Source organism: Amia ocellicauda, chromosome 18 (genome assembly GCF_036373705.1).
Source record: "Amia ocellicauda isolate fAmiCal2 chromosome 18, fAmiCal2.hap1, whole genome shotgun sequence".
Taxonomy (NCBI): domain Eukaryota; kingdom Metazoa; phylum Chordata; class Actinopteri; order Amiiformes; family Amiidae; genus Amia; species Amia ocellicauda.
In genome coordinates, this window is record NC_089867.1 from 26,400,671 (window position 1) to 26,423,271 (window position 22,601).

At 43.4% G+C, this 22,601-nt stretch overlaps 1 protein-coding gene across 1 annotated transcript in view; it reads right to left on the reverse strand.

The window, feature by feature from the left end:
* The window catches only part of trim62.1 (tripartite motif containing 62, tandem duplicate 1), a 62,249-nt gene extending 42,820 nt beyond the window's left edge, over positions 1-19,429 (reverse strand). Inside the window, exon 1 of the mRNA XM_066690591.1 lies at positions 18,068-19,429. Within this exon, the coding sequence (XP_066546688.1) occupies positions 18,068-18,475 (408 nt within the window). The 5' untranslated portion in view covers positions 18,476-19,429. The remainder of the gene's footprint in view (positions 1-18,067) is intronic.
* Between the last annotated feature and the right edge of the window lie 3,172 nt (positions 19,430-22,601).

Sequence of the window (22,601 nt, forward strand, 5' to 3'; positions counted from 1 at the left end):
ACTGCAGAAAAATAAACCCTAAGCAATACTATATAAACTAATGGTTTCACAATGGCATACGTACGTTGAAAAGCAAGGCGGAGATTCAGCTTTAGTGGACACAAAACCCAACTACCCCCGAGTCTAACTGCCACCGACGCATGAATAAATACAGAACATGTTCTGAATGCAAGACAATTTGGACTTGTCGCATAACTCGTTCCCAGAGTTAGAGGGAAGAAAAAAAAAAAAAAAAAAAACATCTTTGCCTCCACAAAGCCAGTTTCGACTTGGGGAAATTATTATTATTTTTATTTCTTGGCAGACGCCCTTATCCAGGGCGACTTACAACATAAGTGCAAACAAAGTGCAAATACAGAGAAGTACAAAGCATCAATCATTACAAATTCAACTTAGCTAAAACATAGCAATTCAAAATAATACATTTTACAAATTCCAATTTACACAAGTACAGTAAGTGAGATCCTACATCCTGGACGGTGAAAGCTAAGTGCTGTCAAGATGTAGGGTTACAGACTAGGGTTACGGGAAAGGGAGCAAGGAGGAAAACAATCAAGAACGCGAGGAGCAATAAGCTGAAGTGCTATCTAGCAGGGATAGAGGACTAATATTACAAGTGCTGTCGGAAGAGATGCGTCTTGAGTAAGCGCCGGAATGAGGTCAAGGACTGAGTTGTTTTGACTTCGGTGGGCAGGTCGTTCCACCATTTAGGGTTCAGGGATGAGAAGGAGCAGCTCTGGAGGAAGGGGAGTGGAGAAGAGGCAGAGTTAGTCTTCTGGCACTGGAGGAGCACAGTGGTCTGGAGGAGATGTATGGAGAGACAAGTGACTGAAGGTAGCTTGGTGCAGTGTGGTCAAGACAGCGGTAAGTGAGGGTCAAAGTCTTGAACTGAATGTGTGCCGCTATCGGGAGCCAGCGAAGGGAGCGGAGCAGTGGAGTAGCGTGTGTGAATCGGGGCAGAGAGACACCAGATGAGCCGCAGAGTTCTGGATGAGCTGGAGCGGCGGGTAGTGGACGCAGGCAGGCCGGCCTGGAGGGAGTTGCAGTAGTCCAGGCGGGAGAGGACCAGTGACTGGACGAGTAGCTGAGTTGAGTAGTCGGTGAGAAATACGCCGGATCCGTCCCTGTTGCTCAGGAAGAATCTGCAGGTGCGTGTCAGTGTGGTGATGTGCTGGGAGTAGGAGAGCGCAGGATCGAGGGTGACTCCTAGATTTTTAGCGGAAGAAGGAGAGAGTGTGCTGGATTCCAAAGGGATCGAGATGGGGAGGTCAGCAGAAGGTGAGGAAGAGTGGGGGAAAAAGAGGAGATCCGATATGGAGAGGTTGAGCTTGAGGTGGTACGAGTGCATCCAGGCAGAAATGGCAGACAAGCAGGAAGAGATGCGTGAGTGGATGAGAGGGTCAGAAGAGGGAAAAGACAGGAAGATCTGGGCATCATCAGCGTAGAAGTGGTAGGAGAAACCATGGGAAACGATGACGGGGCCCAGGGAGCGAGTGTAGAGAGAGATCAGCAGCGGGCCCAGGACGGAGCCTTGGGGAACGCCTGTGAGGAGAGGTTGGGGGGTGGATGAGGAGCCTCGCCATGTCACTTGGTAGGACCGGTTGCTGAGGTAGGAGGAGAACCAGGTGAGAACAGTCCCAGAGATCCCAAGGTCAGCGAGGCAGGAGAGGAGGATGGAGTGATCAACGGTGTCAAATGCTGCAGAGAGGTCAAGGAGGATGAGGACTGAGGAGAGGGAGGCCGCCCGAGACAGCTGAGGGAGTCAGTGACAGCCAGGAGAGCCGTCTCAGTGGAGTGAGCTGTGCGGAAGCCGGATTGCAGAGGATCAAGGAGTGAGTGTTGGGACAGAAAGTCCGAGAGCTGACGGTGGACCGCCCGCTCGAGAGTCTTGGAGAGGAAGTGAAGTAGGGAGACAGGGCGGTAGTTCTGAGGAGAGGTGGCATCAAGGGTTGGTTTCTTGAGCAGTGGGATGACAGCAGCTTGTATAAATGCAGAGGGGAAAGGAGGGAGGGGATGAAGGGGAGAAGATCAGGAGCGGTTGCTTGGAAGAGACGAGAAGGGAGAGGGTCCAGGTCGCATGTTGTGGGTTTGTGACGTAGGAGGAGAGCAGAAATCCACTGTGCTTTTAAATCCTCACTTAAGTTTTCAACAAGTCCGAAACTGATGGAGTCTTTTAAAATTGGTGCTGTACAGTCATGACATTTATTTCAGTTAATGGCTCTAGAAAAACTACTGGAAGTGATACTGTGTTTAAATTATGTATCGGGGAATTTCCTACGTTCCTACGACCTGTGCACTCAACAATTTTAGGAGCAAAACATATTGTGCTACTCTGTGCACAACTGGGAATAATGGAGGACAAGGAAAAAAAGGATTAGTCAGCTTTCAACCTCTACTCCACTACTTAAGCACAATCTTTTTGCCAATTAACACAAAAATAAGACCAAATAAGACTACTCTTTTCACTCTGCAAAGAACGTGTTTGGCATCTAGTTCAGTGCTGCAACACTGACTACAATTACATTAAAAAAAAAATCTTCACACCAAAAAAGTTCCTTTCAGTTACGTGTAAATTTCACCCACAACCACAAAAGTACAGAACACCTTGATTTCAACAATCAAGCTGTTAATGTAGTGAAAACAGAAGTTTTTAAAAATTCTTATTCATAATCTGAATCATAAAGCAATACTACTACAGTAATGGTAGATATAGGTACAGATGAATATTGAAAGCGTTTAATCATAATCTCTAGTACAAAATGCAATGGAGGGTTGCTCTTGATTGCTGTAATGCAGATTAGTCAGGATTTAAGGCCATTTTGCCATTGTGCTTTAAACACAGATTAATGCAAACAAACCAAAACAGAACAGTCCTAGGGAGTTAAAGGCATCCTGTGAAATAAATCTGATAACAGCTTATAAAAAAAAAAAAAAAAAAAAAAAAAAAAAAAAGCACCTATGCAATATGCATACGTAACTACCAAAGCAATCTGTTCAGCTGTGCGTGACGCTCCAGCTTGATTAAAGGGTAAGGGTTTCATTTGTGTCCTGCAGAGGCTGGCGTGCAAATCCATTTAAAAAAAAAAAAACTTGCATACAACACACACTGTATCCTCTGTTACAGACTGGGTAGGTATGGTTCTGCTAGAAGTGGCAGTTTTACCAATTGCATGTCAAGTGGCCGTTCCCGAGAAATGTAGAGGCCTTCCATCACGGATAAAATCAAGAATACTAATGCCAACACAAGACCGCAGCAAACTCAACGTGAGAACGGGCGATTTCCTGGCTGTGAATACCTCCAGAGAATACAATAGCGTGACAAGTGTCTGCAGATTTAAGAAATCAGAAAAAACAAATGTAAATGCAACCAAAACATGTTGACTATGTCTAATAAGAAGGTGACCTGGCCACTGAACTCTGTAAAACAGGAGAGCAGCATGTAGCTTTGGAGAGGGGGAACACAAATGCAACTTCTTGGACACCAATTTCGATCATCATCATCCAACAGGAGGTGGAAAACAATGCATGCAGGAGTTGGGGAGGACAAAGATGGCTAGGGAAGACGACACATGGACAGTTGGATGGACAGGGCTGAAGGACATGGGCTGAAGAATGGCATGGCCTTGGACGGCAGTTTCAGTTTCACAAATTGGAGTGTCACCACAAACCGATTCCTCGAGGGGATTTTAGAAGATGTATACTTTGCTTTCAATAGCCAATACATCATGATGGGCAGACCAAGCTTTCCCAAGTCAAGAGTCATTATGGGATTCATCTTGACCTGCAGAGTAGTTTGTTTATTCGAGGGATATTTTCTTCTTAGACAATTAAATGTTAAAGGGTCGAGACGGTCAGAAAACTCAATTTTTAACAATTCCTGCAGTTGTCAGTTACGTACAGCACCTCGTCTACTAATTCGCTCAGTGCTGCCAATATCACATCAAACGTGTATTTTCAGTTAAATTCCTTCCATCAGATCTATCAAAGTTTTGACACCAGTGACTTCACAGCTACCTTTTCCACTTTTTAAATCCAGTCCCAATGAGAACTGTGGTCATGTTTCCATCACGTGTCCAATAAATGTTCTAGGTCTATTGATTTAATTTATTCTTGGCAACCACAGAGAGAGGAGGGGGAAAAACAGGTCAATACACTGACTTTTACAGATTGGGTTGGCAGATTGGGTTCAGCTTTCCCTGGTCTGTGGAGACCAACCGAAGTCTCCAATAATTGTAGCCATGCCTCGTTTGCATGCTTGCGAAGTTCTGGAATCGCCGGGATGAGATAAATTGCAAGATTAACTTCATGGTGTCTGTATTACAGAGACGGATAGCATCGGTTTAGGAAAGAACAGGCAGAAGGAAATTGCAGATATAAACTCTTTAAATATGCAGTGTAGTTTTTTTTGCATGCTCTTTAGAAGAAAAAAAAAAAATCTTATTTCTCACATTGTCATTTTCTTTCACTACCACGAGTTCAAAATTGAAAGGGAACAATACAGAGTGGGATACAGTAAGGCAATGTGCCAGGAGATACTAGCCGTACAAGAGCTCTGCAGCAGTAAACTGAAGGGCCGTTGCACTTAATTAGGAGCTTGGTTAGAATGAAAAAGATAGGGACATGAAATCATAATACAGTCCAGACCACAGCTCTCAGACCTGGTCTTAATCCCTTCTCTTCGATTTAGGATTAAGTGCAGATGCCTCGGTCGCACCGACACTGTAAACTAAGTGGGTGAAGAGAAACAGATTCCCGGAGGTGAGGATTTAAAAAAAAAAAAAGGCAATTCCAAGAACCAAAAGTCAAGGAAGCAAACTAAGGAATAAAATGAGTGAGTGAGCAAGCTACAAAAAAAGGAGAGGAGGACAATGTAACCAAAGAAAAATCTGTTGATCAAAGGTGAAATGGAAACCCTTTGCTTGTGCCCCCTTCGCCCTGAGGACTGATTAAAGATCTAAACGGTTGAACTGTTCACAAAAGAGGATGCAAAGTAACTGGAGATGGAAAAAACAACTTTAAAAAGGCAAACACAGGAGCCCTTTTTCATTTGTTGCACAGAGCGATGGATATTACACATTTCCAGCATCACAGCGAGAGGCCATTAGCAAGCTCCACCATCGAGGAGAAACCCTTCACCTTTCCCTCTGCAAAACATCTGGAGCCACTCCTTTGATTTCCAGCCACATTCACACACTTTCTTCTCCAATCGTAAAACTTGAGTTTTTTTTTTGTTTTTTTTGTTTTTTTATAGTGCGTCTCTTACCAAGACTTTTCCCTTCGCCACCCAACCCTCCGTTACAGTGACCTCAAGCTACAGAGGGATGGCAGCAATGACTAATCTCTGGATTCACACGCCATCATCAACCCCCCCCAACAACACACACTTCTTTCCCCTGTTTTGATCAAAACCAAGCTTTCAGATTCCAAATATCCGGCAGTCATCCGGGGCTGTCATGTTGTGCTACCGTCTCATATCTCAGCACTACAGAAGCAGACCTCGGGGCGGACTCGAAGGGCAGCCAGTGTTTTAGCAACCTCGGATGACCCCTCTCCGCATCGGCCGTATGACAGGAGAGATAACAATCAAACACTTGCCCTTGATGCTGGGATTTCTGCACAACAAGTTGCATTTTCACCAGCGCCTTGTTTTGGAGCTGGATGGTTCATCTTCTCCCCTTAAACATGAACCACACTGTGACCGGGGCTGGGAAACAGGTTGTTTATGGCACTGCTCAGGTAAATGAGATTTAGACGTCACATTGCAGACTGAAATAGAGAGAAGAGCTACATCCTGCTCAGCATTAAATTCAGATCCTGTGCTAGATCAGGGATGGTGTTATTTTGCAGTGGGATATTTCCATGCTGACTGATGTTACAATCAGCGTCTCCTGTGGGAAGAGCAGCTCCAGTCGATACACCTTCCCTGTGTAAATGTCAGTCACGGGGGACCACTTTGCTTTAACATGGCCAAGCATCATTTAAAGGAAAGGATTGAAACCGAACAGGATTCTCCCACCCCCATAACCCCTGTTCAAGACAAGCTATAGAAGAGATCCCAAGAGACAAAAGACCTAGAAGATGACCACACAAATATGACGATGAAATGAAATTTGGAAAAGAGACGCTGTACATCAAAACAAGTGGAAATGCCTTGGGGAAGCGGTCATCCAGCAGTGGATCAATGAAGACTGAGGATATATATATATATATAATTGCATTTGCATATAAAATTAATGCATATATGCTTTCAGCTACAAGGCACAACACTTACACGAATGCTACAGATTCCATTGTAACAAGGAATTTATAATCTCAGGCAAAAGGGAACAGACCGATACTAGACTCAGCATTGCCTGGGAAACGTTTAAAGGCTGACCACTTCAGCTTCATTACAAGTTCTGTCACAGAAACCCCTTTTCTCCCTTTCCATAACTTCCTGGCCTTGAAAAATCGCTTATTCAAAGTTAACTGGGACAGAGAAAAAGGCTGACAGTCATGGCTAACTATCGTATCAAGGTTGGCGAGTGTTATTGACGGACATCAGGGTTAAAATGGAAGTCAAATCCAAGCCCCCATCTTCTCTATGTCCAAGACCTCTTTCTATCAGCCATGAATAAGCAATTGTGGCCACAAGACAAGGCTCTCATCGTAAACCACTCATTACAGGTTAACCCTTAGTATGCCTTATTCTCATATTTTTAACTGATGGACCAGGTTCGAGATTAGAGTAGTGAGTCTTAACAGGTGGACACATTATAGGACATCAGGCAGGGATATTAATTTCATAATTAAGAATTGAAATATATTTGATAACATCAAGATAGCCAGTGATTAAAATGGCAAATTGTACTCCTTAAGCATTAGCAGCATGGCAGGAGAATGAAGGCCAGGGGTGAATTTCAGTAAGTCAACACGACCTTGTGTCACAGTTGAGGTTTCGCACCGAGGTGTGGCCGCCCACCACAGCAGCACGCTTTGATCGCTTGCCATTGACCTTCTGCATGGCGGTCAAACACTTCTGCAGCGAATAAACATGTACAACACACACACGAAACAATGAAAACCGCGGGAGTCTACAGAGCTCACCAGCAATATTCAAATCGGCGTGTTCCCATTTCGACGGTTTAATCTCCACTGCTTATTAACAAGTCCTGCGATTGGTTAGGCGAATCACGTCCAGGGGTGCACTGAAATGCTGTGTGTGAGAGAGAGATAAATGACAGCCTTTCTTTTGCACAGTAGCCGCCTAGCAGTGCAGCAAAATGGGCAGCTGCAGCCTCTCACAGGCCAGTCTCAGGCATGGAGAGAAAGCACCTGCGGCCCGACACACACGCACACACGGGGGCTGATACACACATTGCTCTCCTACACTTCCATTGTCACGGAGGCCGAAACAAAGCAACCACAACATTTCTTGCCATGGGTTGTTTCTTCCCGTTAAAAGGAAGCCTCTACCATTCTTAGTGGACCAGATCTTTGTTTTGCAGTTCTTGAGCCCTTTTTCTCCTCTTCGAAAATTGATTCTACTCGTAGACCACTGGAGTTTAATAAATGAAGTCAACGTCACATTTCAGCTTTACACAAAAATCCCCAAGTCACGATCATTGGTTTTATTCCAGAATCCAGATGAACAAGGTTGTTTTTTCTCCCGCTTAATGCGTCTTTCTGAGATGGTTGCATTTTTTTTTTTTTTTTAAACCAAAAACAAAGACTGAATTGTGGTCAGTGGAGAATGTGTGCAGAGCTGGCTGGCATAGTTGTGTGCTTTTACTAAACTTAGTAGCATATAAACTACATCAATTAGGCCACTACCACACTCCTAAATTTCCTCAAGCGAAACATCACAGGAGATACTGAAGATAAGTTGCATTACAGAAAGGACAGGAGGCTGGTGTACTTGGATTGTTTTGGAGACTTGTTTTGTCTAGGCAAGAATATTGTGGCAAAAATAAAACTCTGCTGGCAAGACTGTTATATTACAGTGGTACTAAAATAAAGCCTTTTATGGAGTTGTTTGACATCGAAACATTGTACTTTGCTCCAATTAAGTAATTTAGCATGGAAAATCAGGACTGCCACCCTGGGGGATTGGCATAGCACGGTGGTATTTATATAATTGATGTTGCGGAGGCCATCTTGGGTCAGCCCCAAAACTCCAGCCTGAGCCAGGGAGCCTAATTAAGCATCGCAGCGAAGGACGGAAGAGTTGGGCTGAACAGTTCTCGCTAGACCGGCTGCGCTCGTAGCCTTCGGACTAATTGAACACTTCATACCATGGATGGCTTGAGCTCAATGTGTTGACTAAATATAGCAACAGGATAAATTGTTATGTCTGGTAGGGAGAGCTTACAGACAGGTCCTCGTTAAAAATGTCCCTTTTAAAAGACTCCTGGGTAAATCCCTCATTAAGGAAAGCTTTGTTTTTGCTCCAGTTTGGTACTGGGTTGGTTGGTGCGTTTCAGCTGTACAGATTAGGCTGAGGCCTATTTCCACAGGTTGAGCAGTTACTGCCGCTGGACTGCATTAGAAAAACAAGAAGCACCATAATCAGTATTTTCCACCACACTGTGTTTACCATGCAAAGTAAACACCCTCACACTCCTAGAATAAACTATACAAAAACTAATTACCATCCTGAAGTGTATGATGTCATAGTGCAACTTGCAAAACAGAACAGGTGTAGACCTAGCATGATGATATTTATAGTTTTAAACATATGTCCCTAAATATATTAATAACAAAGCACAAACTTCTTCATGAAGCAAGTTATTCTGAATTGTACTATAAACCAGGTGAGTGGGTAATGTTTTTAAAAAGGCAGAATGTAAATGTTCAAAGTTCTAACACCTCCTTTAACACTTACAGAAGGCAGTGTTGTCCGCTTGTTTCATTGATAAACAAAACAGAGCAGAAAAAACCTTAGCAGGGTTGTGTGAGTCTCTCTGCTGTAGCTGTGTTTGAAGCAACAGGCAGGGCTGTGATCACGGTGAAGTAAGTTTATTTTGTGCGATGTTCTCGAGCAAGATAATCACCCTGTTGGCTCCCTGGAAAATCCCACTTACCAACGTGTTTCCAGGTCCTTTCAAAGGCACGTGGTTTCACATCACTCTCCTGTTGATTGATTGTCGTTCTGCAGACTGAGGTTTCCCCTGGTCAGTAGCTGTGCCAGAAGCTGTCAATCATGTGACAAGGCCGGACTGACTGGATGTTAGGGCAGGTCTGCTTTGGCTTCTTTTAACTAAAATAGGCCCATTTCTGCTGTCTTGATTCAGTTTATCTGCAGATGTATTCGAGAGCCCAGGGGAGTGAATGTGGGCATCGCGTGCAATGCTGCCTGGTGAGCATCACTTCCATTTATTTATTTCATTGGCTTCTCTCAAATGTGCTTCAGTAAACAGTCCTCTGTGTGTAAAGTCCAAACAGAAACAAACTGCTCAAACCTCCTGAGAGTCATCACAAATGGGAAGCATCTGGGTCTGCGTTGACACATTATCTATTCATCACAGACAACGCATGTGGGGCAGGGGAGGTCAATTAAACAAGCCGGCTTGAACTGTGTAAACAAATGCAATTTATAAAGTAGACAATCTGATACAAGCTTCTCCTGTGGCTGCCGTTGGTATTGGCAGATGTTATCTTGCAAGGTTAATTATTGATAAGCATATGCAGTCAACAAGTGGAGCAGAAAAACCTACAGAGATCGTAGAGATCAATTAAAACTGAGTACATTCGCAGTCCAAACACGTCCCAGGTCTGCAAGAGCCTGAAACTGACAGCCAGGGATATGGAGAGTGATTGGGCAGGGTCTGGGAGAGCAGATTTTTAACAAACACTCGGCACCCGAGCGAGAAGGGCATCGATGGACTGAAGGCCAGGCGAAAGTCACAGGCCAAACTAACTGCATACAGCATGCCAAGACATGCAGTGACCAGCCTGACAGGGTCTTTCAAAACATCCTGTGCTTTTAACAAATCAGAAACTGAAGAAACCGAGACAGAGAGTTGTTCAAAACTATGTTAAAAATAAAAAATAAAGAACAGCACTTCAGGAATACAATATACAATGAGTCACAAATCTCCTTCTATACAGAGAAGGCTGTATCCTATGCACCGCTTTTTGACCACTGTCTTGGGGAAACTATTGAAGTTCATGTTATGTGAAACAAACCACAAACTATAATAGAGCTCGAAAAACTGAGTAGTAAAGCCAGTCAACATTAGCAGATGCTTAAAAACATCTATCCAACCACACTACTCTCAACCAGGCCGTGCAAATCATTGGCAATCCTACAGTTACCTAAACAGGACCTAAACACAGGCCAACAAGGCAAGCGCAACACTCGGCTATAATGAGAACAAAAATAAAAAGGACAGTTACCTCATAACTCATTTTCACACGAGTCCTCGTGTCAGTCCAACTTCCAAGCCCGTCAGTCAAAAGTCCTTTCCCATGGCAACGGAAACCAACACACAATCACACAAGAGTGTCATCTGGCTGCATTTGTTCTGCACAATGTAAGGACATGTTGAGCGTCAAACTGCAGGCGCTTTGGGCACAACAAAGTTTAACTGATGTTTGGTTAATGTTTGGTTTTAAATTAGTCATCGTGACTTAAAATACTGAAATATTACAGTGTAAACAATGACAGAGGCAACTCGCCACATCTTTCACTGCTCTGACTTCAGCTTTCACCTAAAATGTGTTTTTTAGCATTGAGTATACTGTTACTGGGGTACAATGTGTGCAAATGGTAAAATATTTTACACAATTGTTACTATACTATCTACAAAAGCCTTGCGATCTTCGTCTAATAAAATTCATAGTAGATCATACAGTGGCTGAGCAATTCTGATACAATTAAATGAGGTATGACCTCAGGTAGAGAAACAATATAACTACAGATTGTAATATTTAAGAACATAAATAGAAGCCACTATAGCTGTCGGCTCTCAGGGACCTTATAAATTAAATTCATACAACCTTGCTTTGAAAAACTGAGAATTGGATTCGCGTATAAGTACTGCATTGTTTTATTGTACTCAACTATTAAAACGGTTGGGCAGGGAAACAATACAATGGTTGCCCCCCCAGCAGCTACACATCTGAAGGGATACATTAACGGAAGCCAATCTTGAAAAGCCCACCATCAGCCTTTCATTTCACTTCATACGGCACAGCAAAAAATAAAACTGTTTTAATGGTATCTGGTTATTTGCCCAGGGTGGTTTCTTCCCAATTACGGCTGGCGTTTGTTTAGGAACACAGGGGAGGCGGGCAGGCAGACGGCGCTGGTCATTATTATAATACAGGGCCTGCACCCCCCCGCTGACAGCCGTGGATCAGTCGGCGCTGCTTTAAGACCTGCGCTTTCCAACGCCAGGAGTGGACAAACAAAATGGGACTTCTTGCTCAGAGTAGCTGGATTGAGAGGGCAGGGCGCTGTACATCGCACTTCATTTCTCATTACATTTCATTTTTATGTCTACCATCTACAATAGTTGCTCTCAGTTTTTGCCCAAGAGACCCTCTTATTGTAGAAAGCGTTTGCACACTGAAACTCTGACCAACACTAAAAGCGATAGAAGTTTACACTTGAACCCACCCGCGATGTCAGCACAACTGAGGGGAGTCAAGTCCAGCAACGGCTTTTTCTTTTTGCAATTGTATGTAATCTTACAATAAATGCATCACATTGTCACACTATTTTAAATCCAACCACATCCGTTTAAGACTTATTTCAGCTAACGTCTAACAACTTATTAATACCCAAGATATTGGTTTATTAATTAACTAGTCTTTCTTCATTGTAGATCGGTACTGAACTTTATTGCTTTATTGTACTTCAGTATACATTTATTGTAATACAATTTTACAATAGTGGAAATGTTTATAGCTTTTTCTTGAATGACTGACATTGTTTCAAGACTTCAGCCAAATAATAATAATAGTAATAACAGTTTAGCTGACAACTATCAACAGCATTTCAGAGGATTAAATTCACCACACACAGAAGGGGGTTGGGGAATCGCAAAGAAAACCCTGTCAGTTTGACTTTACAAAATTGACAAAATTAATTTAAAAAATGTAGTGTAAATGTGAAATTACCAACTAAGTATAAAAGCTCAAAGTCAAGGTCTCTCTTCTGACCTTCAGATCTTGACTGAATCTCAGACTGTTCTGAATGGTTTTCAGTTCAAAGAGCAGATTAATCTGTACTGGTCTCCTATTTAAAGTCATTTAATTTGTGCAGTAACCTAATTCAGCCCCCAATAGCTCAGTTAATCGTTATTCCGCCTCCCCAGCTCTTTGAGAGATGGCCAACACCTCATTTTCAGAGAACAATGCAAGACTTAAATCCAGAAAGCAATGAAGGATTTTCTTCACTGGGATGTGCAGATGACTCCACATCTCCTGATTAAAGTTTAAAGAAAGGGAGACCAAGAGATGGGGGGGTTGAAGAGGTTAAGGTCTGCTTGATAAATATTCATTTTAAACACGAGTTTAAAAAGGTTTGCTCTGCTTCAGTGGAAGTTTGAATTATTGTTAATAATAATAAAATCAAACTGTAGAATGCAAAGGCAGAACCAGCTCGGTGGGTGGAGTGTTGGTGGAGGACAACTCAGAAAAACAGGAGTATAGTTCTTGCCAAGACCTGTATTGATTCAAGTTGACCTTATAGAGTGGGGCAATTGCTTCGATTATAAAGTAAAGCAATGGACATGGAATTGGTTTCAGTGATTTGATTTACCCTGCTGGCAAATCACGAACACCAAACTACAACTGGACTGTTTGGAGATCGGGGGATAAAATATACCATATCTATAATAGTTAAATGTTACAAATTGTACAGGTAAAAACAAACATCTGCAGCTGATGTCATATGTTCCCTGCAGAAGAGCTCTGACGGGGAAATCCAGTAAATAAGTACAAGTGCCCCCCTGAATGAACTAACTTTCCCGAAACGACTCGCGTTTGGCTCTGAGGTGAAATCAAAGTATTCCGTATTCTTTCCAAAGCTCGCTACACTGTCACACCAACACACACGTGAAAATGTATCTCCTTGTCACTTTACATATTAGGAACATCAGTGATGAGAAAGGCCTTAGTCCCCAAGTCTGGATGACAAAGCAGCCAAGCCCTCCTGACAAATAAAGGAGGGTGTATTAAATCACAGGTTAAAGATTAAACATTACAATGTTCCCCTCTTTGTTGGAAGGGGGGGAATACATTTAATTTGGTATTAATAGCCACAACTGAAAAGCTTGAAGAATAGAGGTTAAAGAAAGAGGAGTATGCGTTTCAAGTAGTTTAAGGAATTGCAAAATAGACACGACATGATTGCACAAACAGATTAGGAAGCTCAAGCCATTCCTCTCCACCTTGTGAAGTAACTTTCTACTATCCTGAAGAAACCAGAGCAGCCCTGCACCTTGGGATCTGACAGGAAGCGTGATAAAGTGTGTAGGGAACAACAAAAAACTAAAGAAACAGAAATGCAGAAATTACAAGGCGTTTATTTCATCTTCAGTCTGCTGAGCACTGCCAGTTTGTGGGAGAGATCACCCGAGTCAGTTCTCTGAACTCTAAAGAGTTGCCAGACTGATGCTGCCTCCTATTTACACCGAAACACGCCTTCAGATGGAAAATTATCTCAACGATGCCAATTGTTGAGCAATTATGTTCTGCAGCATCGCATTTCCAAAACCCATTTTCCTCCAGGTTTTGTCTAAGGCAGTGAAGCACTCCCATTCATAACTAGTGCTTTACCACCAAAGCAATTCCCCCCCCCCCACCCGACTGAAAATAATATGCTTTCCTTCAAATTCAGATATAACTGCTTCCCAGCCCATCACCTCCGAGTCCTACATGTTTAGATCGTCTTCGTATGTCCACCTGCGCTTGCATGGAGATCCTGTCTCAGGTTACCTGCGCAGCCGGCAGCCTGTATGGATGTCTTTGTCTCTGGTGTACCTGAGCGCCAGGAAACAATCACATCTGTGACTTCTACAGGGTGACGCGGTTTCAAGGACTAATTCAGGAGTAATTCGTGATCCATTCACATTTATGGGAGCTTTTAGCTTTCGGTTTCTATGGCCCATGTAAAGTATTATCAGATTTGCGTGTTTGGTTTTCTTTTTAAATGTCAAACAGAGTTAAGGCTACTTTTAAAAAAGCAGTATCAAAGTACATCTCTCCTGAAAGAGGGGAAGTTTGTTTTTAACTTCCGATTTAAAACTGCAAGACTGGGCAATAAAGGAATAATACACTTGTGGAGTATAGATTCTGTTTGAGCAGTTTCATAAACCATCTTGTGAAACTAAATACTAGAGGTCTCTCTGTAGTTCCGTTACAATTACCTGCCTGAATCCATCAGAGGCAGAAAACCGCTTCACATAGGTTTATTAATTCAAATCTCAGGCAATTTTGCAAAACAAAATCACTATTTCAAGTTGAGTCTTAATGAGCATTTTACAAAAAGCATTCCTCATTTCATAGAAAAATCAATTACAGGTGATGAAAATGCTTCCTATTGCACAGAGGCAGAAAGCATCTTAATTGCCATCAATAACATGCAACAAGAACGTGGTGTTTTTCTTCTGCAGAGACGCATCTTGTTCAGTTTTAATGAGAATATTTCTCATGGTAATCAAGACGGGCTTATAAGCTATACAATTTGCCGTGTGTCATGCTTGTTTGTGAATGGCTCACAATGAAGAATGAATGTCAAAAAGCAACGCACTTGACTAAATATATTTAGTCAAATATATATATATTTAAGGCAGTGAATTAATAACGCTGTGGAACATTTGCTTATTAATATACTCTTACAGGACTCTGCAGTGGACAATTAACATTATACAGGGAGAGAAAAAAGCCAGTAATGAACTCTTAATAATATTTAATTCAGAGACTCCAGGAAATAAAATAACACGCCTGACAGGAAGTGCTCCTGCTTGCAACAGAAATATTTATTAAAAAGTATGTTTTCCCCAAGGTGGGCCTAGATCTTAGCCAGTCTCTGCCCATGATAAATATCATGACAAGCAGCATAGCAGGAGCTCGGCAACTGTGCCTTTAAATACCAAGCTGCCGAACAAAAAACACTAACATTAAAAATGGCTTGGAGCCTTCAACCTGAGGCTGTCATTCTTCTGTTGACACATTTCCTGCCATGCTAGTGTCAATCACAGAGGCCAGCACAGTAATCCGAGTCGATTTGCCTGTAATTACAACACTTTGAAGTCACTTTCTGAGTAGCAATTATTCAGCAGAATGGTATGATGTTTTAGGGGGCAAGCCTTTAAAGGCAACAATAGTCATCACATTTAGAAAACTCGCTCCATACCCCTGAAAGAGAAAGACAGGAGAAAGTAAGCACAGAAAAACATCTCCTACACTCTCTTTAAGGCAGGTATGTAAATCTACACAATAACAAATATTTAAGAAATGCAGTTTAAGCAGTCTAATTGGGGGGCCTTTATTGTCAGCTTTGCTCCGGCACCGCAGAACAGGAACACAGCCGACACTGAGGCACCAACAAAACGTGTGCGTTTGCCCCGTCTCGCTCAAGGGTCTTTCTGAGGATAAACACTCCTGCATTAGCAGTCAGGAGCCGCACAGAACCACCTCAGGAGCTGCCTTTGAAAGAGCTTTTCCATGCTTGACAGCAAACACTTGTCAATGTAGCATGCATGGTGGGGGGGGCTAGGCATGCTGAATTGAATTTCGTACCAAGCATCCCCGGGCGCGATCTTAAAAGCCAACGCAGTAAATTGGTGTCGCCCGAAGGGGTCTCATTTTCAGGAGACGCAAACCAAGCAGACGTGAGTGTACCTTGAAGCGCTCCTGGGGGAATCTCTCCACGAGAGCGTATGCAAAGTGTTCAACAAAAGCAGCATCTTGTACTAATTAAGTCGCCGGTGAGATTACTTGGGAACCTGACGGCTGTGCGACTCGGCGCGCTCAGTAATTGGCCCGTGCTCAAGTCTCACGTCTTCGGCGATGAACTACTTTTTTGTGTCAGGTTGACTCGAGAGCTTAGAGTGTGAAAAGCTTTGAACTGGAGAGAGAGCTACACCAGTTACAGGAAGCTGAAGTAGAACCACACTTTCAAAGCTATGAAATGCCTTTTCCCATATCGTAACCCTCTCAAGACACAAGAAACACTTTAGAGGACTATGAAAGGGGAAACCCAGCAAGGTATGGTCAGAATTACAAAGCACAGAAATGTCAAGGCATGGCTCGACATTAAAGGAGGCACACAAAAAAAAAAAAAAAAAAAACAGTGATGTACTGGTTTGATCAAAAGAGCCACTGAAAGTTGATAATGTCTACAGCTACCATCACAGACCTGAGATTTTATTGCAGCAATTTCAAATCCTGTTTCTACACGAATATCAAAGATGACTTGACAAACTACGCTTCAGAAGATATTAAACATCTGGGGGTGTAGTGCAATAATGTTCACAAGCAATCATCTCGTATGGAGATTTTTTGATTATATTTGAAACTATCTTAGTTTGGGGACACAAATGGAAATTGGGCTTCAAGGCATTCGAGACAGAAAACAGGAGACACTTCTTCACACAGAGAGGCGTCACAATCTGAACAAACTCCCCAGCGATGTGGCTGAAGAGACAATTTGGGAACATTTAAAAATAGATCACTTGGATCACTTAGTTATTAATGGACACCAAACGAGCACGATGGGGCGAATGGGCTCCTCTCGTTTGTAAACTTTATGTTCTTATGTTCATAGCAGTTTTAGAGCATCAACACTGAGGCTTAAGTTGATTTCTAATAGTTGTATCAATCTTACCTACACTCTTATTTGCCTACTTGCCTAAATTAAGTTATCCACATTAAGGCTTTTATTAGCAGCGCTACATTGCTTTTCAGTCAGCTTTCCTTCTGCTGCACAATTTAAGGCCTTATTTAGTCAATCTGACATAAGCACAAATTGCAGTTAATTGGTTTCTATGACCTTCAAATGATGTTTTATTTAACTTCACTTTTAAAAGAAGTAGGTGCATAATGTCTTCTATTCATAAGATTTGTAAGAATTTTGTTTACATTATAATTTCCCTGCCACACATTAGTATTTTTAAAAGACCTGCTACTTTTTCCCTTACATAAGTAGAAGAAAAAATAAATAAAATAAACCACTACATTGGTCTACAGCTCTTTGGTGACCAATGATCAACAGACACCATCCAATCCTCAGTTATCATTTGTTACTCCCTTCTTTAGAGTCCAATCCCTGGCTATTAATAAAGTCATGCTTGTCTGTCCAGTACGGCTGCATTGAACATCAACAGTGTGCCATTTCTGTGAGAAAGGCAACCTTACCAATGACGCACAATGGTCCAATATTGAGCCCCCCCATTGCACTACTGTAGATTGCCATTTAAATCCACACAACATATCCAAGTGTCCCCACTCAATCATCGCCACATAACTGTCCTTGCTGTTTAGACTTACTAAAATCCTCCCCCTCAAAAAATACCCCACACAGGAACACTGCACTGCAGCAGGCAAAGCAATTAAACCTGAAGGCAAGGACAAACAGAAATGACATCTGCAAGTGGAGACCATTTGATTTGATTTCTCCCATCAGCAACTCACTGCCTTTTGTACTTGTTGAACGGGTACAGCTGCACTTTTCTGGGAAGTCAGCAAGATGGTACAGGGTGGGGGAGGGACAAAATATGAGATCATGAATCAAAACTGAGACACTTTGAGCCAATTTGATCTCTCTTCACGGTAATGCACTTGATCTGGCCCAGAGGAACAATGTATTATCAGTGACTAAGATACACATGACTGTTTTGATAAACTGCAAGGATAACATCTATAAATGCCTAGTCCAATGTTTCTAAAAGCAGTTGTGAAAATGTAAGTCAGTAAAGCACCCTCTGCCAGCTCAGTATCACACAGCAGCGCCTAGTTTGGAGCATGACAACGTCATTCATGAGTTGCAGTCCAACTTTGTGTCATAACATGCACAACACACACAATGGTCTATTCACTCTCCAGGTGGGAGAAGACAGAGGTCTGAGTGACTGACCTGGATCTCCTCGAAGGCCTCGTCGATGCTGGTGACCTGGTGCTGTTCGTGCAGGGCGGGCTCGTCGCAGAAGAAGCACACCAGGCTCTGGTCGCTCAGGCAGAAGAGCTTGACCTTCTCGTGGTCCTTGCAGGGGTAGGAGCTGCGCTGGGCGTTCAGGATGGCGTCCAGCGGGAAGGCGGCGTAGCGCTCCACGATGTTGGACAGCTTGAGGCTGGGCGAGAGCAGCGGGTCGGCAAAGGTCCGCCGGCACTCCGGGCAGTCCCGGGCCCCGTGGGGCTCCTGGCGGCTCCAGTGCTCGGTGATGCACTTGCGGCAGAAGTAGTGCTCGCAGCCGAAGCTCACCGGGTCCTGGTAGATGCTCAGGCAGATGGAGCACAGCAGCTCGTCCTTGAGACTACAAGCCATCTGCGGGTGCTCACAGCAGGGGCATTTACACCAAACTAAAATATTTAACTAGTCTACCTTAATAATACTGGTGAATTAATTGAATAAACCGCTGATAATTACTTTAATTAGTCCGCTGCACCCCAGAGCACCTGATGCAATACTCAAGTAAACGCGATGTGCTCTTCTCCTCCGCAGCGGGACACACATTAATGAATATGTATCGTCTCGCTTAACCCTAGAAAGATATTAATGGAAATGTATGGTCTCTCTTCGCCCCGGATAACAGCTAGTGCCTCCTCAGAGCTGCATGAAACTTCAACCAAAGAAAGCAGCAGAGCGCCGTGCAACCCCAGCACACAGGCACACAACAAAGCTTCCTATCAAACGCACACGGTTTATACGCCGGTGCTTTTATCCACAGTTAACAATAAAACCACGACCGCTTCCTTTGCCGACAAACACACGCACAAAGACCAGGCTGCCCGTCCAGGCGGAAACTTTAACCGCACGCCCGTGTCCGAGCTCTGTGTGCGGGAGCGGCGGGTGCAGCGCTGCGCTCCAGCTGAAACTGTTGCAGCTCTAATTACCGACTCGAGCAAACAAAGGTGCTACAATGTGTCGCTGCGGGCTTTAAATGTTGCACCTCGCCGGCCCCCACTTAAACCGCCAGCCCTGCGCCTCCTGCTCGCCCGGTACGGATGCGTGTACCTGCCCCCGACACTTCAACCCGCTCGCCTTCACACGATCATGGCATCCTGACCGGGGCTGAGTTTCGGACCCGGTGCTGCTGGGCTCTTCCCGGCTCCCACCGCCAGCGCTGTGGCCAATACCCAGCCTTCACGGCAGCTTGTGCGGCGCCTGCCCCACGGTTTAATCCGCGCTTGTGGAAAAGACGCCACGTCCGTATGATGTGCGCGGCGCGTCGGTCCGCAATCGCAGCCTCTTCCCGGCTCCGCAGCCCCGGGTCCGTCTCTCCAGGAAGGAGCGGAGCGGAGCGCCGGGACAAACCACTCGTTCACCTGCGCGCACCGAGGGGGGTGTCCCTGCTTTGGTGGATTCCTCCGCCCAGCCCCGCTCTCTAGGTTTCCTGCAAATGCACGGCTTTTCAGCTACAATTAATACAGTAGCGTTGACTGCTAAACTACATTAGTCTGTCAGACTTATATTAGATTTTATACTGGGTTTAAGCAGCGCACGTCCCCCCTCTAGGGTAGCCGACCCGTGCGGACTTCCTCATTGCTGCGCACCGGGGTTTGCTGGCTCTGCGTGTCCTGGACTAACAGCTGGTTTGAGAGGCGACGGCTCTGTTTGTCTGCCCTGTCCTGCCGCTACTGCGTGTTTTCATTTGGCAACCCATGCAGTCTTGAATTTCCCGAGTTTTAAAATTGGCCATTCATTGCAAACCATGTAAGTTTGTGAATTCTTTATTTTTCAGTCTATTTGTGATCTATTGCAAAATTAAAGCACAATAATGGACACGTTTCGGTCCTATGTCTTATTTTCCCCGATGTTGTTTTAAAACAGGTGCTTTTCTAAAGGTTTCTTCTACCGCCAGTGTGTGTATGCGAGGAGAACTCGCACAACGGATTCAAATCTCACATTACATCCATGTGTTACAAACTTTTAATAATTCTGTTATGTTGAATTTGTAATTGCATATAAAGACTAGTGTGGAAAATAACGGCAACGTGTTATGATTTTTATCATTATTAAATTGATTTCGTATAATAATAATAAATACATACATAAATCAAGTTTGCATGGCCCTGTGTTGTAACATATCGTAACCACATACATGCAGAAAGGCTTAAACTCTTGCAGCTCAAATATAAAGAGGAAATAAAACATGTACTGTGGTGTAGTCAAAATTGTATATATTTATACTTAGCACACAATACTACGTAATTGTAACAAATCAAAAAAGCTGTATGGATCAGTTTGGTACCTCTGAAACAAACGCCTAACAGGAGAAAGCCAGTTAGGTGGATAATGTAGCTTATGCTGGTGTATTTATAGCCTTGAACAGAAAGGCATACCCTCATTCTTTGCATACCAAGTAATTATATGGATAGAAACCAAAACAAAGCATTCTAAAAAGTAAAGCTGCACATGAGGTTTCATAATTTGTAAGACTTCCATACCATCCTTCTGGGTGCCAAGACTGGCCTCTGGAATTGTTTGCGTCCGACGTATTACACCCCCTATCCCCCCCACATACAATTAAACATATTTGTCCCCAAGACCCATCTTTTATAGGTTAAAAGTATCCTGAATTATGGGACAGTGACATAATTTCCCTGGAGTGAACTAATGCCCAGAGCCCAGGGACCTGTCTTTTGGTGTCCCGTTAGAAACTGGAGCCTCACCACACATAGTCCACTATCCTGTTCATCCCAGTCGGATTCGGGCGTAATTCACTTGCTATGCCACTGCTCTTGGTAAAGGTTAGCCATGGAATTGTTTAAATACTTTAGTTGATTAATGATGTCAGTTTTGGCCTCATATAATGGTTTAAAAATACTTAATAATACTGTGTTATACATATTTTCATTTGTGTTATTCCTGTTAATCTTAGAATGTGACCTTTAAGTGGCATACTTCTAATATTTTTGTGTTTGATTACATTACATCATGCAGGGTCACCATCCACAAAAATGTGGTCACACGAAAGCCAGAATATCATAGAATCATTGTTATAGACTTTTGCCACTGGTTATCCCAGATATGTGACAGGTATATGGCGTACAATTTGACACAGCGTAGGTGGTGTAGGACTCCTACAGTACACTGGGGCTTCTCTCAATGGGGCTTGTGATGGGAAATAAAGTAGCAAAGCTGGGCAGATTGCCAAGGGATAATATTGTGAGTGCATTCGAGTACTGTGGTTTCCAGCTATCACTCATCTGCTGAGAGGCACACCCTGCACGATTCCTGTTCTTTCTATTGTCTCCACTTACAACTGCTGGAACTGGTTGGGCCTGTATGGAAAAGGCAGCTGTGGCCCCAAAGAGGAATATGGACTCTACCGTTTCTGAGCAAGTATTGGAGTACAGTGAGTTGCAAACCTGCTGTAAACTTGCTGGAAATAGCCATCAGAGGATGGGTACATGGTGGTCATTAAGGGATGGACATTGTCAGAAACAATGCTCAGGTAGGCCGTGGCATTTAAACGATGCCCAATTGGCACTAAGGGGCCTAAAGTGTGCCAAGAAAACATCCCCACACCATTACACCACCACCACCAGCCTGCACAGTGGTAACAAGGCATGATGGATCCATGTTCTCATTCTGTTTACGCCAAATTCTGACTCGACCATCTGAATGTCTCAACAGAAATCGAGACTCATCAGACCAGGCAACATTTTTCCAGTCTTCAACTGTCCAATTTTGGTGAGCTTGTGCAAATTGTAGCCTCTTTTTCCTATTTGTAGTGGAGATGAGTGGTACCCGGTGGGGTCTTCTGCTGTTGTAGCCCATCCGCCTCAAGGTTGTACGTGTTGTGGCTTCACAAATGCTTTGCTGCATACCTCGGTTGTAACGAGTGGTTATTTCAGTCAAAGTTGCTCTTCTATCAGCTTGAATCAGTCGGCCCATTCTCCTCTGACCTCTAGCATCAACAAGGCATTTTCGCCCACAGGACTGCCGCATACTGGATGTTTTTCCCTTTTCACACCATTCTTTGTAAACCCTAGAAATGGTTGTGCGTGAAAATCCCAGTAACTGAGCAGATTGTGAAATCTGTCCCGTCTGGCACCAACAACCATGCCACGCTCAAAATTGTTTAAATCACCTTTCTTTCCCATTCAGACATTCAGTTTGGAGTTCAGGAGATTGTCTTGACCAGGACCACACCCCTAAATGCATTGAAGCAACTGCCATGTGATTGGTTGGTTAGATAATTGCATTAATGAGAAATTGAACAGGTGTTCCTAATAATCCTTTAGGTGAGTGTATATTATTGAACTAAAAGCAATTCCTAAGATTGGGTCAAGAAAGGACTTTATGGAGTTCCAGGAACAATCAGCTAATAACCTATTTCCATGTGAATTAATTAACTAGGTGAAGTTACCAAAATATATGAAATTCCATTCCATTTCTAGGACTAAACCACTTCGATACAAGAACTGGAGTTGTGTGTCTTGTT